General features: G+C 38.4%; 1 protein-coding gene across 23 annotated transcripts in view; it reads right to left on the minus strand.

Annotated features, from left to right (window-relative positions):
• tcf7l2 (transcription factor 7 like 2) overlaps positions 1 to 16489 on the minus strand; it is a 162612-nt gene that overhangs the window by 35723 nt on the left and 110400 nt on the right. The window contains exon 1 of one of the 23 annotated variants that reach the window (XM_078413484.1): positions 7289 to 7710. The exons of 21 other annotated variants lie outside the window; for them this stretch is intronic. In XM_078413484.1, coding sequence (XP_078269610.1) covers positions 7289 to 7411 — 123 coding nt within the window. In that variant the 5' untranslated portion in view covers positions 7412 to 7710. Of the gene's footprint in view, positions 1 to 7288; positions 7711 to 16489 lie in introns of those variants that run through there. One more of the 23 variants, XM_078413482.1, reaches the window with a different exon arrangement.

The following is a 16489-nucleotide window of genomic DNA, read 5'->3' on the forward strand; positions in this document are numbered from 1 at the left end:
ACGGTGATGTTGAATTTCAGAAAAATAATATTTATGGAATAAATGGTACATATTAAGACAAATTAATTATCAGGGAAATTTAATGGAGAACATTGAATTCTCAGTTTTTAATTCACGGTTTATAAAAGCATTTGTTAATTAAGCATATGTTTCTACTATTTCAAACTGATTTGAACATTGATACTTTTACATATGTCAGAAAATATTTTGAAACTATTATAAATTCTGCAGAGGAAGTCAAGAGCCCCTTTAATACAACTGATTAGCAGGGACTTCCAGTGACATCTAAAGACAGACCTTAAAGCAGTTATTAATAATAAGTAGAGTTCAAATGACAGGACTCAATGAACTCGACTAACTTCCTAGTAACAGTATTGATTTTAATTCAGTTCCCTGGCACGGTCTCCCCAAACGAGCCATCATTGCCTTAAGTAACTGCTTGATTTTTAAGTAGAAATACTGAGGAGTCTCTAACACATACGACCTTAATCACATATCGGCAGTTGAATTCAGTCGCAACCAATGTCTGAACCAAAAATGATTTGCACAAATAGATAAAACCTAGCAGTGCAGAAAGCATCCCAAAATGAGTACGTTTATTATGACCAGAATTAACCTCTCTGATTTTGTAAGATTTTAATTTTGTTCCTTCAGAAATAAAGTGGCGCAGTGCCAGATAATTTTTGACCAAAAATGTTGAATAGCTTTGACTGGAAAATAGCAAACAAAGCATTGAATTTTTTTTAAAGTCACGACTCATTGTGAAACCCACTTAATAAGATCTGATAGAATGTTTGCTCGGGCAATGAGAAGCAGTATTATTCACATTATTTCATTTAGTACCACGATAAATTATTTTTGTAAGGGGAGCAGAGAAAATCAGATATTATATGGCCTCGCTTGAATTATGAAATGAACGTAAAAACTTTTAAAACTTGCAGCTGAACTGTAAGACCAGTTATAATTTTGACAAGGCGAGTTATAATTTGTCTGCCAGTATGCACAGCATTTGGGCCGATAAAACAACTTTAATTGCACACACATTCTTTATATACTTTTAAAGAAGATATCTAAATGAACAATGTGGAATGTTTTCTCTCTCTCTCTCTCTCTCTCTCTCTCTCTCTCTCTTTTCACTGTAATTTATTGCTCCAGTCCAGAGATGTCGGTTGGTTTGATTCACAAGGTCTGCTGCAGAAATAGGCAAGATTGAGTTTGGGATCAAGAGCGCACAGGGAAAGTCCTTTGAGTGGCTGAGATGAGGGGAGAGACCTTGGGAACAATTCAAAGGGAGGACAGATTGGATAATTCAGGCCATTGACGTACAAGAATGGTCACCATAGGATGTGCAATATTGCAACTTATGCAGGACCTTAGAAGCAATTATTAAAAACACACACATTTTATAACATACGGCAATTTTAATTTGTATATGCTTCACATAGTTGGTATGTATCTATATCTGGACATATTATTCTCAAGGAACCTGAAAAACCTCTCCAAAAGCAGAATTAATGCTGAGAAGGAAATTTGGAAATGACAATTGCTGATGGACAATGCCACTATTTTACCGGGTAGACACAAAAAGCTGGAGTAACTCAGAGGGACAGACAGCATCTCTGGAGAGAAGGAAAGGGTGACGTTTTGGATCGAGACCCTTCAGACTGGGTCAAATTTGGATTTATTTAGCATTCCATTTTTGCTGGTGGTTAGGAATCATAATCCATCTGACGCTGTCCATTTTCAAAGGAACACAACAAACCTCACTTCTGAAAAAATCACACAAGTATAAAATGTACAGTTCTTTACACTAATTTTTATCATCATGCTCGCCAATACTCATTCATATTTTATTCCCTTTCCTTTCCCCCCCACCCCCCCCAAACGCTTGTGCATGTGCAGATCATAGCGCCCGCAACCTTTGGTAGAATTTTTCTTCATTAAGACTACAGTAAACGACAAATTTCATTCAGTGAGAAGCTGTAGAAGATAATGGTATCACTCTGGTCAATTTAAAACTATTTGGGATTTATAATGAAGGAAAGAGGATGTTAGAATATTATGTTGTAACCAAGGGCGGATGTGGAGGAAATGCCTGTAGGAAGTGGGTCTGTCCATCAAACAGTGGCAGTAGGCAGGCTGTGAGGAAACTCCTCCTCTTGGACCACTGCACAGCACTTTACCCAGGAAACTCCAGAATCAACCTCTGACCTTTCAAGTGTACTTAAGCATCACATTCCAAATAATCTGCAGTGGGAGATGTTTCACTAGGGTGGACCCTGCATAGCATTCACAATCAGGAATGTGGCAGTCCAAAGATTGATTGAACACTCATAATCCTTCCCTGCTTTAAAAAAAAAAAAAGATTGGTAACCCAAGAGAAATGAAAGGTTGCCATTCACCTCTGATGTCATTAATCAAGAGGCAGGCAAAACAAACTGAAACTGCTACGATCATCATTCTACCCTGTCCTTCTACTGAATGCACCCTATTGCGTTCATCACAGCTCTGTGCAGCTGAAGAAAGACTGGGTCTGAAAAGTGCATTTGTGCTCAAAGTATAATAAAACAAAAGCAGCGACACAAGGGGGTCTGTCAGTCTGCCTTCCCTGGGCTCCAGGCTAATTCTGGCAACTCCTATGCTTTGCTCAAATTACTAGCCCTAAGCTTGGCGATACCCAGGCATGGTTTACTTTCTAAAGGTACTAATCTTAATGGTCTGCCACACTCGAGTCTCTTATTGCAAAAGTCTGCTCTCTATTAACTCCTTAATTGTTGCGCGCCTACATACCAACTGGAACTCTGAAAGGAGAGGGAGACCATCATTTAAGATCTATTAATAGTTAAATTTTCTTTGGCGACTCATGCTCAATAATAACTCTCCACTAACAAATGTTGAAGGATTTGCTAAAAGACAATATTTAAATCCATGCATTCATTCAACATTTTCTTTACATTGTCCAACACCCAAAAAAAAAAAATCCTTCACACCTGAGTAAGCATTTTCTCCCAAATCTACTTTTCTATTCTTATTTATACAGTGGTCTGCGCCCTTTCACAGCATTATATAGCTCATTTCTGGCCAAGGTCTTGCCCTTTGTTAGCTGGCTATTGTTCCCAAGGACAAGGCCTTCATTGACTAGTAAAACTCTCCTGCTCAGGAAGAGGCCTCTTGTCTCCAACAACAAACGACGACAGGACCACTGACACAACAGCATACCAAGACAATACCGCACGACCAGGCAGCACAAAACTGCTCCCGAATGCTCTCACATATTTCCAGGCTATTTCAGCTGTCAAGAAAGAAAGACCACTTTCTGGCCACCCAATTGTTGCAATTGTATAAGCAAAACCAAACAAAAATCATGTTCTGGGGCCTGCTATCCTCTGGAGGAATGCAGAGGGGAACTACTACTATTAAATGCATTTAAAGTTAACTGTTAATTGCTCAATTATACCACTTCCTAGCATATTTTGGTCACCAAAAGATTTGAGTTTCAGTACAACGGCTACCCTTGCGGTTACATTCTCAGTTAACACCCCAGCATTTCTCAAAACTTTCCCAAGTGCAGTCCAGTGCAGTCAACCTTTCAAAAGGGCAATTACATAAATCATAAACTACTTATTTCAAACTCATTTCTTTCCATTACTCCCTGAATATGGGGATAAAAATACTGGAAGCAATTTAAAATTGTTGTATTTTAAAAATCATCATTGTTTGGAAGATTCCCTAATGAACCCATAGTAACTGGCGGGATAATAACTTGTCGGGACAATAAAATCGCTAACTGAGCTAGATGATAAGGGCGTGTTGCGTTACAATTAAAGATGCGATTGCTACTCGTAAAACAAAATATTGCAGGCTATTGTGTAAATAACCAGGGAACAAAAGCCTAAAAGAAAATGAAGGAGACTGACAAAAAACGATGGATTAACATGTCACGTTATAGTACATTAAATAATGCTTGAGAATATTTGAGTTATGCTAGCAGCAGCAAGCATTCCATTGCACACACGGTGACTTACTGAAAGGAGTCCTTTATCCCCAATTGCTCTAAGTAATTCTTCTCATTTTACACAGATGTTGAAGTCGTATCAAAAATAGGACACAATTTCAGAAATTAATGCTCGTCAGTCTCCTCTGTTAGGAGACACAATATCAGAATTTTATGATTATATCAGAATCATGCAGCTTGTTAACGTAAACCCATATTTAAAATATTTAATTTATTTTTGGCTGTCTTTAGTTAGTCAATTGATATTTGTCTTAACAAAATTCCTAGTTACTTGCCCGAGTTAGCTTTGAAATTAGCCACATGCTGCATTTTAACATGTTATTTAGTACTTGATAAGTGTTGAACAAATCTTAAGAATTAATTCACACATTGAGTTATTCTGGGCTGTTGTCAAAAGCACATAATTTTATTTACAGTGCAGTTATTTAGATGGTCGTTGGTTTATTTCCATTTGATAACAATGAGCTTGAGGGCAAAAAGGTTGTGGTTTACAAAGCAGTTAGCATTTCTTACAATGCATGTATGCTTATTGAGAGGAGCCTTGAACATCAATCTTTTCAGCAAAAGAAAAATCAATTTGCACTTACAGCAATTCAGTCGAACATACAAGAGAGTTTCACAGAGTCTGCAGTACAATGACTGAACTCTGTGTAGGACGTATGTGCCAGACTGGACAAGTAGTTAAAGGAAAGTTAACTGACAAGCTATGATCGATTGGTGTTTCAGGTTGACAAATTCCAGCAGAACAAGACATCTGCCAAGCATGTGACCTGATAAATAGCAGCAGCAAAGCTCAAATCCAAGTATTCATTTCAGTATAAACTAAAAAGTATTCGCGTGTGAGTAGAAAAAAAAGTGAGGAACAGAAAAGAGGACCATAAGACAATTTTGTACATTGTCAATAAAGGATTACTTTTTTTAAAAAAGATTGCATTTTCATGGCTTTCAAAACATATGGAAAATGACTAGAGCACCTTTGTGCCCATCATTTTGCCTAGAGCACTTAGTAACATTAATGTAGCTTCAATCAGCAGAATTACCATATTGAGTGATTAAGCAACAAAATATAATTGAGCCCTCTTAATGGGAACACCCGCACAGAGAACAAAATGTTTCCTTTGCCCAACTATTACCAAGAAATCTTGAGTGGCAATCAATTGCATATTGGAAGCATCAGAAACCAAGGCATTAATTGATCTTTAACAGGTTTTGCCTTACAAGAGGAGATTTCTGAATTATTTCCTAATATTTGTCAGAAACGCATACACCAAAGTCAAGGTGAAGCCTGATCAGCCGCGATCGAGGTTAAAATGGTGAAACTGCTACCTACGACATCCGTCCCTCTCTTCAATCTCGGTCATGGAGCCATTTCAGATTAGCAAGAATGAGCTTAAAAAACATTCCTATAAACTATTATTCTTGCCATCAAAGTAATCCCAAAAATTGGGATTAAAATCAGCACGCAAATGCCCCCTCGCAAATATCAAGATGGTTTCGTGGGTGTATGTTTGCGGATTAAAAATAATTTATTCCCAGATTTCAACATAATTGCAGGTGGGGAAAACAATTGGTGCAAAAACACAAACACTTTGCAGGGAAAATTAAAACCACAAGATGGATGTTGGTTTTGTTATAATAAACACAAAATTTGATGTGGTTAAAATTTTTAGTTCATGTCCCTACTGAGGCAAATTCATACAATCTCAAAAATGCTGACTTGTCTCTCCTACTTTGGACACCAACAAGTACCAACATATATAATTGATACTCAAACCAATTCACACGGCTGCTTAACATTTACTGTAAAAAGTCCCGCTGTGGACTTCACATCAGTGCAATTGTTATTCAAATGATAGTCAATACCATCAATGCCATTAACGTGAAATACAATCAGAATATAAAAGTGTTTTGTGGCTTAAATACATTGGGAGTGGGTGGGCGCCGAAGTACACTGAACATTTATCAGGGGAAAAAATATAACATTTCAGCCTTAAAATGCTCATTTTATTTGTTCTGGTGGTATGTTCAAAACATCTGGCACTAATTTTTGTTCATTGCAGGAAAAAGACAGCCCACAGCAGGGAAATACATACACACAGACACACACACATATAATATATATATATATATATATATATATACACTCACACACACCTCAATGTATTTACATTTGAAAAAAATAAATTAGGTTTGTTTTTAATCGAAGGAGAACACATTACCAAACCTAAGCCAGTGTTTGGGTATGTTCTAAAATATCATTGAATGGAAGATTTTTTTTACAACCCCACAGAACAGTAACACACACCACCAAAACCTCAAAAATGAGGTTTTCCTACAAACTCAAAAGAAAGCTTCGAAAATGCTCTGGACATACTCTTATTTTAAAATTAAATAATATTAAGCAATGTCTCACAAGGATCGAAATGAACACAAAAACATTGGAAAAAACAACTTGCTTTCTATGATTCTTCAAATACGCATTACATCTGTGGTGCGCCCTGCTTCTAATAATTTATTTAAACTATTCTTTTTCTGTTCAAACCTTCAGTATCTGTGCAATTTTGAAGAGGATCACAGACTCTGTATCAGTCTAAAAGGGAGCAATTACGCCATAGTGTTTTAGCTGCGTTCTGCGACTGGAAAATGTAAAGCACTTAAAAATGAAAAGTATTTTATTTTTCACGATCCAACTCATGTCTCCAATTTGCAAAGAGTTAATTAAGAAAGCCATCCCTCTCAAAATGTCGTTTAGATAGTAAAAGGAATAAGGTCTCTCACATTTGGTTTTATTCATGATTTACATACTGTTGCATCGAAAACAGCTTTGACAATTGAACCACATTAAGAAGCTCTCTCAAACCATACGAGTATATTTCAAATCAATTTTATAAGTACAATTTAACTAATTGGAAGCATGACAGTGGAATGTCAGAATTAATTAGGATCCTAAAATGTAAATTTTGCACGAAAATCTGCAAAACATCTGAAACTAGACAGCTATCAAGAAAAAGATCAGCATCGAGATGGTTAAAACAACTTTCCTAATGCAAACCCAATGTTATGTTGCCTACAATTGTTTTTTTCTTCTTTTTTTTGTTCCGTCTTCACAGAAGAAATTCTTATGAAAGCAACGTTACAAAGGTCATAGTTTCAAGTGTTGGATAGAAGGTCGCTATCTAAGCTGACCACCTCTTAACCACAGTGACTGGCCTTATCAGAAGCCCATCGGGTGAAATAAAATATAACCGTGCACTGTAGCATACAGAAACTTACCCAGCTGTTTAGATTGAGGTGCCAGCAACCAAACTGATGGAATAAGGGGAGCCCAGAGGCTAACGTTCCTCCTTTATTGTTCCCTTCTTCCATTCCCAGCAAAATTGCATCCCTCGGGTACATGCCGCTTTGTCTTCTGTTGTCTCTTAACCTCTACAACTTTCCCCCCCTTTCTCTCTTGCCTTGGTGCCGACTGCGCTTTTGTTTCTTCCTGGTTTTTTAGCGTCTTTTTTTTTAAAGTACTAAAAAAAGATGTCTCAAAAGATCAAGAGCTTCCCAGTTCTGTGGCCTGGTGTTTTTAGAACCAACATCCTCATTCAAGTTTGCCGTTGGTTGCATCTTAGTCCGGGTGCAATCCTGTACCTGCTGTACAGCAGGGACCAAAATTTAGGACACAAACGGAAACAGATCACTGCATCAAAATGCTCACTTAGGAATGAGCAAGACCGCACACACGGGTATAACCTCTTGCGTACTATTTATTTTCTTTTCAAAGCCTACAACTCTCCCAGGATTACCAAAATGACAATTCTGCAATTCCATATGGAAAGGTATCAATAAGAGCAGGGGGGGAAGAGACAAGCAGTGGTTAAGGGAGCATGATCAACAAACTGTAGCATGCAGTCACATCTGTGGGGATGTCAAATCCCTCACGCTGACGTTCTGGGGGTAGAGCTGTGAGAAAGCTCTATTTCTTGTCACAGTGACACAAATATATACATATAATATATCATGCACACACGCACACACACACACATACGGAGATATACAAATACATATAAAAACAGACACCTGTGAGGGCTTGCCATGAATCCCAGCAGGTTTTTTTTATTATGGTAGTAAAAGCAAAAAGGATAAAAGGCAAAGCACTAGACCTCACTGCAGCTTCTCTTCGCTGACCTCAGCTACATACAATATACAAGAGCGGTTTTGTATTGTAAGGATTCTCTTTCTGACCTGCTCTTTACATACTGCTTCCCATCGCTAATTGCATCCTCAAAACAAAACCCACTCCATCTTTAAAATTATGGGGAAGGTGTGTGAGGGGAGAGGCAGCTCAAATGTTCCAAGTTAATGTTTTTTCACAATAAAAGCAAAAGTAATGAAACATTCCCATTAACCCACTGCGCACCATCTGAATACAGGTGGCAGACAGCATCCGACACCAGTCCCTGCTTCTCCAGCCCAGAACAAGGGTTTCAAAATAACCCCCCTCCAGTTGTGAAAACCAAACTTCACGCACACATTTTAAACTCATCCAGGGAGTACCACGGGAGACTTAACAAGCTTTCTTCTGCTATCTGCGTTGGGCAAGGAAAGTGACAGGACCCAAGACCTGGTGAATCAAAACGGTGTGCAGTTTTTTCCTCTTTATTTAGCGTTCCACACTAATCTGGCTTTCGCGTGCAAAGTGTCGGCCAGAAATCTTTAAGGCCTTAATACCAAAACAAAACCTTTGAATTCCCTTTATATGGTGCAATACAGGCACTAACAAAGGCAATGAGGCTGCAGTTTGACATGTAAAAAGCCCAACAACGAGGCAGCTAATTACATTCCCTCCCTCTATTCACGGTGGCCACCACACTCCAGCAGCTTCCTTTGTCACACGTGCAATTTCTTAAGTAAACTGGGAGTTTGGTTGCTGATGATGGACAGTTACTAATCATTTAGCACAATGTGCACCAAGTGCGGCAGAAAGGATGGGCAACTTCAACACAGCTTTCTTTGGGATTGGAGGATGTGAGAAGAAAAAGAAGGCTCGCCACACAGGCGACGGAAGGTGAACACTTAAAATACCAAACCTTTTCAGCTCGCATGTTTACCTTGCAACGACTGAGGGGTGGGGAGGAGCGACCATTCGAGGGGGGGTGGAATGTAGAGGGAAAGGCAGAGAAACTGTGGGAAAGAGGGAATGCAAATTCAACTTCAGCCATTGCATCAAGTAAAATAAAATTTAAATACTTCCTTCGCTCAACAGTTTTTTAAAAAAGTTTTGCTTTAAAAAAAAAATGTAATAAAAATGAAACACAGCAAAACAATAGCATCTACAAGTCACCATATTTGTTTGTCTTAAACATCGCTTCTCAAACCTCAACATTCAGGCCTCCTTAAATTGTTCTAACTTACCATTGACACCTACTCAAATTACGATGCTTCACACGGCCTGAATTCAAGCATGCTGCCGCTCCCGTGCTACAGTGCAAATCAGCCAGCTCTTCATGATGATGTAGGCAGATCCACTGGAGGGCAGCACTCTACCTGAGCCACTTACAGCCAAGATGCTGCTGAGATAGGGGGCTTGGAGCGACTGCATCCAACTCCAGCTCTCCAAGAAAAGATGCTCAAGTTCAGGTCTATTCAGTGAATTACCTTGCTTCACGGGAAAGAGATAATGAGATGGCAACGCTCATTTGATCAGAAGCAGCCCCAAACAGCACCCTTAACAGTTTGGAAAAGAACAAAAGATCAACTGTCGCTTGCTTACTTGGCAACATTAAAACCAGTTGCAGCCTCCCATAATGTTAAATTGACTGGTATTTTGAAGCCGCAGACAAAAAAAACAGATTTGCGCCCTTCACTCCTCCTCCCCATAGTATAAAAGCTAACCTACCTTTTATTTTCCCCACATATCCAGCACAGATAAACACGCTCGTCGGGAAATGCCAAAATTATGCAATAATTTTCGCATGTTGAATCCCAGTTTTTACTTTTTTTTAAATTTAACGTACGAAGAATATCTGTACGCTTAATGCTTACAACTGTCGAATGTGGCAAGCGGCTCCATAAAGCTTCACTGCCCACTTTTGAAGCCTGCGTTACGAACACACGCAGAATGACACCGCTGAGCGCCTTTAAAGAATACTAGGGGAAAAATGACTATTGATCTTCAAATGGTGATAATTGAAAAGATCAAAAGATTAAACAAAATCAAAAAAATGCGCTGACTTACCATGTTATGCTTTTTTTTGTTACAACTTGGTTAAAATTTCAGTCAAACAAGCTTCATCGGAGGTGTCAAATTTTTTGGCGGACTGTGATCGTATTACTTCCGCAGCCTTGCCTCACAATACTTCAGAACTTTTTACCTAGCTTTGGTTTACTTTGAAAGCTGCAGCTCAGCAAACCAGCACAAATTATCTTGCCACCTTCTACAGCTCTGATGCTTTGGCCGCTAACTTTGGAAGGGCCTTTACTACTGCATCAAAATTAGCATTGTCAAAGCAGTTAATGAATATTAATACTGTATTTGTCATTGGAGCTGGCCTGATGCTGAACTCCGAGCCATCCATCAGGGACAAGATTAAGAACACAATTATTTCTGACTGACAGGGTCCAAATCTGCTAGATTTTTTTTTTTTTGCAATCTAAAAAAAAAAGAGACAAAAGAAAACATCTTATGGGTTCCCCCTGGGGACTAACAGTCAGATTAATACACTTTTAATGAAGTGAAGGCTATTAAGTATGAAGAAAAAGCAAACAAGATGTATAAGTCGAACTTACAAATGCAGCAAGGTGGCTGATAAAAATTAAAAGAATCGCATATCTTTTTCGACAGCTGTCTCAAATTTTTCTTCAGAGCTTTCTGGAATGAAGAAAGAATCTTTCTTCCCAAATATGCATCATTTGAATAAGGAATGCACTGTTATAACCCACTTGGGATAATTGTCTCTATCTTACATCTTAACAACATCAACTCAAAGACAGGATCCTAAATAATTCCTACACAAATATTATGATCAACACTTCCTTAAAAGCAATGGACAATCATAATTATTCTCTCACTCGCATCTGCATAAACTACATAAAAAACACTTTGCAAAAAAAGCAGAATAGAATCTGTGTACACATTCTTATGGTACACCGTAATATATAGGACGCAAAAAATTTTTTTGAACATATGAAGGACAAAAAATATAATTGAGATTCTCTGCCCACATCCTGAGCATCTTTGACATTGCCAATTTATGTGGGAATTTGGGGGAAACCATGAAATCGACAAAAAGCAACTTGGATCAACTAAGTTCTCTTGCACGCAAGAGAGAAAGCATACCAAATTCCCTGTGTTTAAAGACATGCCCTGTCTTTCTTATAAATTTACAAAATGTACAATAAATATAATTTGATGTTCACTCATATTTACTCTCTCTCACTACCTCCAAGGTTTGGTTCCACGTATTGTAGTTAATTTGTGATCAATTCATACATACATTAAAAAATAAGCTGTGGAAAACATCCATGCCGCTAATGCAGGATTCATGACGAGAAATAAGAGAAAAGTTTGGATGCGGCATTAAAGGAGGAAGCCTGGTCTATAGTCAATTGAATTGCAAACCTAAAATGTTTAAATTTCTCAGCCACCCTTCGAGCATAAACTTGATGCACCAGAAACGGGCAAGCACTGGTCCGCCGGTCATATCCCTGCACACAAGGCTCATTCCCCTTTTCTCTGCAATTTTAAACCTTTTTAAAGCTATTTTACTTAAAAGGTGATTTAAGGCTGGGGAGGAGCGGAAGGGAGAAGGAGAAATTAAAGGAAAAAAATCCCACAGAAAAGTGACAGATGCAACGGTTAATGCGATCTGACCAGTGAAACGAGGGTGTCTGGGTCAAGCAACTATGGTTACTAAACTAATCTGCTGCTGACCGACCACCCCACTGGCTGCTTCTAATACCATTAGCAATCGTTAGATGAACATTCTAAATTGGAGTTTTGTCCTCTGATGAGCCAGCCTGACCCCTTTGCAACAGCCCTCCAGCTCCATATGCAGATGGCAAATCTTCTGAAAACACTTCTTTCAGCTTTTTAAATTTCTCTTCCCGTGCATATGTCCTTTTCTTTCACACTGTTCTCTCTACCCTCCCTTGCTTGAAACTAAAGTCCGCTAACACGAGGATGTGTCCATTTCTCTGGCCAGTTACTTCTACTGTCAATTTCAACCGCGCGTCCTGAACGATCTGTTGCATTTTACTCGTCTTTCGACAAATTACTTTTTTACACTGCGCGCTCTTGAGAATGGGAGGGCGGGAGTGGGGTGGATAGTGCATAAGCGACAGTGGAGAACGTTTGGGAACTCTGCCAGATTTGAGGCTTTCGAACCAAGTGAAGCTACAGGCTGCAGACTCTGTAGCAGTGGGTGCAGAAAGCACTTGCCTGACAGAACATTTACGGCAGACATCTCCCGCTACCTCTACTTACGCAGCACGATCACATCAACCCTAGTATCAAATTAACTCAGACTTTGAAAGTTATTGATCTGCTATTAAGACACTAGTGAACTTGATGAAATCAGTGCTGTAGGTGCAGTGAAGACTTCAAAGTCTTGCACAGACACATGAAACAAGTTGCTTTGATCCTTTTTACGATCCGCAGAGGGTTTAAAGCCCAGTTCTCGATGCGCTGCTTTTCACATTCGTCAGGTCTGATTTTTTATACCAACAGACAGCTTGATAATGTTAATAGTGCATATTTTAGCAAACAACTAATTCTAAACTAATATCTTAATCTGTCCAGACAAACAGCATCATTTAAACATGTCAAACAAAACCAATTTCACCTTTATTAATGCCTGCACCATAGGAATCAGAATTTTTTTTATGTGAACAGTGCACATTCTTCTGCTCTTTCTAACATTTGCTACTTTATCATCTAGGTGATAACTAGTTTTTGCACACATCCTTAAATTTGTGTGTTAGGGATTATCCATTAATATTTACAGAACAGTGCCACAAAAAAAATTGTACATTATTTCATGGATTTATTGAAATACAGAATACTGAATTATTATTCAAAGCTTTTTAATAAAATAACCAAAGGACTAAAAGAAATTTTAAAAATAATCATCAATAGCACTCATAACAGAACAGCAACGTGCAGCAGAAAGGGTACGAAATACGAAATATAAAGATTGAAGGAGGAAGCTACTTCATTAGACCAGGAAATTATTTTTATGATAACAATTGAAATACAAAACTCTGCATGATTAAATTACTCATAAATTAGTTCCTAGATCATCTATTAGGAACAATTATTTCTTGGACACACAACACACCACATGCCAACTTGGAAAATCAAGAAATGGGTAAACAGCAGATTGGAAATTAAATTTTTTGCATGTTTGCAAAAAGACAAATTAATTCATATTTTTTTAACAAAATCTATTACACTCTATCAATTATTAATTTTAACCACGGCAATTGTTTAAGTTGGAGGAGAGGACACATATATCAGCTTTCAAAGTCAACATTTATTTTTAAATGTATTCAGCCAAAGTGACAATTTATGTGCGTACAGAACACATCAACTGATAATGAGAAATATCATGTTACTATAAACAACTAAAAATCAACTGCAAGAGTCCACCATGATTTTGCCATCAAATTCTAGAAAAAGGCTCATGCAAATTTACTGCAAAAAAAAAAATCCCAGTTCTCTCCTTTAGACAGTTCTCACCAAAACACTGTTCACTAATGAAATCATCTACAATACAATTCAAGAACAAATTAACTTTTTGTACTAGCTGCTGGGGTCCCACTTACAATTCTAATGAAGTCAACACTCCATTAAGACGTGTTCAGAAAGTTTCCTGGGCCACCAGCTCAGAGATCCTTTTCACCAATTAGTGCAAAGAAAAAGAAGGGGGAAAAACAGAGTGCCCTACTCAAAGAGCTTGGCCTTACGGCAAATCTGTCATGTCGACTGAATTGATCAACGGGACTACTATTTCTAATGGCATCTTGTCAGGAAAAGTCAGCCATAGGGGGCCACCTGCGTTATTCTTTGCAGACAGCTACAGAACTAGATACCGATCTCAGGCAGCATCTTTTACTAACAATTTGGGAGAACAATCCAATTTCTGCTGCAGTACAACTTGTCATTCTACAATCATCACCTGGCTTCCTTTTTTCAGGGATGGTTATATGCTAAAGAAAGCTCCTCTTTAGACAGCCAAATTATTAGAAAAGCAGGACATTACTAAACAGTGAAAATGATCCATTTCAACGAAAACCAATTAATGGTGCATATCATTATACTCAAGGATTCCTCTTCTGTAACGTTAAACAGAACATAGACATAACAACATAGGATGCCAGAGATGATGTGTAGGGGACTTTTTGGCCAGAGAGTATTCTTCCAGGTTCAATGACACATCAGCATCCTCAGGGATCGGTTCTTGAGACCATAAGGAGCTCATGAGTTATGTAGCACCTCACTACCAAAAAAATATTTAAGAATATGGATGGCCAGACCTACACCAACTATGATACATGTTCATGGAAAAGAAATGTCCTAAATACATACATTAGGTCCAGTTTGTTATGCGAGTCAAAAAAACACTTGGATTGTAAATCACGTATCGCAACCTTTCTTGCTCTCATCAGTCAATGAGATTCTCAGGACTTTTCCTGGAGCCTGCGGCGGTGGCTTTGCCCAGGGACATGTACCAAGAGAAAAATTTTCATTGTGTTAGCATTTCAAATGGCAGAAAGGGAAAGGAAGCTCTAACTGATCACAGCCCGCGGAATTAATTGGCTAGTCTCTGAATAATGTCGGTCTTCGAATATCCTTGAGAGGCGAGCAGTAGCCGAGGACCCGTTTTGTGCAGCGGCTTCAAATAAAAAGCGCTAAGGGCTATAAGGCTTTAGCGCATTTCCCCGAAGACCATGAAAACAGAACCAGCAAACCTCGCCCAACTAATCCATTTGGTAATTAAACGCGCAATTCCAAAATGCATTCTTCTGTCGAATTTCAAAATTGTCAGAACAAAAGACCATCGTTTCTAAACGTACGTGTAGGATACCGGGTATTAATGCAACAAGCGCAGCTGGAAGATTTCTGTTTTAAGTGGGGGAAATTTTAAATATTCTCGGCTTTTTGCCAGTTTTAAAACAAAGGACTCAAGTAGGCGCCATGTTGCTATTTGTTCCATTCTGCGGGATTAAAGTTTGAGGGTTTTTTTCCATTCATCAATGGATATGCAATGACCCTGCTTGATATCACTATACCTCTCTTTAAGAGGCATCTTAATCTAACCTTTTTAAGACTCTTTGCTTTCAAACTCAAAACACCATTAAAAATAGGCATTGTTGGTCAGCCCTGGGAGACTGAGCGCCAGGCTTTCGCTGACCAAGGCAGTAGATCTTGGATCGGCAGCTGCTTATGCAACTAAATAAGCTCCATACAGCAGAGCAAGGGGTTGGGAGCGGGAATTGAAAAGATGAGATTAAGAATCTTCGCAAATGTTCAATTTTTCGTTCTCGACTGCAGCCTAGCATGAGGTGTCAATTTTCAGCTCTAAAGAGAGGACACAAATTCGCAGCGGTCCCATTATGCAGTCTCTTCGCTCATTGTATATTCCGTCAACGAAGTCAATCTTATTAACTTCCGCTCTGGTTCACACATGACATTTTCTTCAATTTTCTTGCCAACATCAAAAACATCAATTAGCAGCTAGAAAATAGGAAGGAACAAATGACAGGGCCCGATAACGTCAACGATTTGAAATAGAGGGTAAATCTATTCTGCAGTACTGAATGCATTCATTACCAATTCATTTTCAAAGGAGACTTCCAAATAGCAAAGAAAATTAAATTTATCATCCAGAAATGTCCAGAAATTGTTTGTTTTTTTAATCCTATATCTATTGTGCCATTTTCAAATACAACATGAAGAAACGTGCCCAATTTCAGCATCAGCTATGCAACTTGGAGAGAAGTTGAATTAGGTGGGTTCAGCTGTATTCATAATGTATTAGCTTGTATGTAGAAACATGAAATAAATGCCACCATTCTGATTTATGGCAATATTTCTGCAGTTTATTGGCCTAACTTTTCTAAATTTAAGTTACTAGATCACTTCATCCATCAAAACAAGACAGAAATTATAAACTTTTACGTTTTGTCCAGGAGACCATTTCACTGGATAACTGGCTTTATCAAAAACAGTAATGCGGAAAACCTTGTCTTACAATACCTATGCAAAAGCTATTTCTGTTGATATGCCTGCTTTATGAGAAGGCTTTCATGGTTGTATTTCATCTCCTCGGGAGTGAATAAAAGCAAATTTAGTGGCTGCTGAAGACCATTGCTCGGAATTAATGTGAACAGAAAAGAGCAGCTACACCAAATAAACAGATCACTTTCCTCTGGCCATTGATTTCTTGATCTTCTGACATTATTTACGAGCTTCCTATTCTCTTTCCT

The sequence above is a fragment of the Rhinoraja longicauda genome, chromosome 16 (genome assembly GCF_053455715.1).
Source record: "Rhinoraja longicauda isolate Sanriku21f chromosome 16, sRhiLon1.1, whole genome shotgun sequence".
Taxonomy (NCBI): Eukaryota; Metazoa; Chordata; class Chondrichthyes; order Rajiformes; family Arhynchobatidae; genus Rhinoraja; species Rhinoraja longicauda.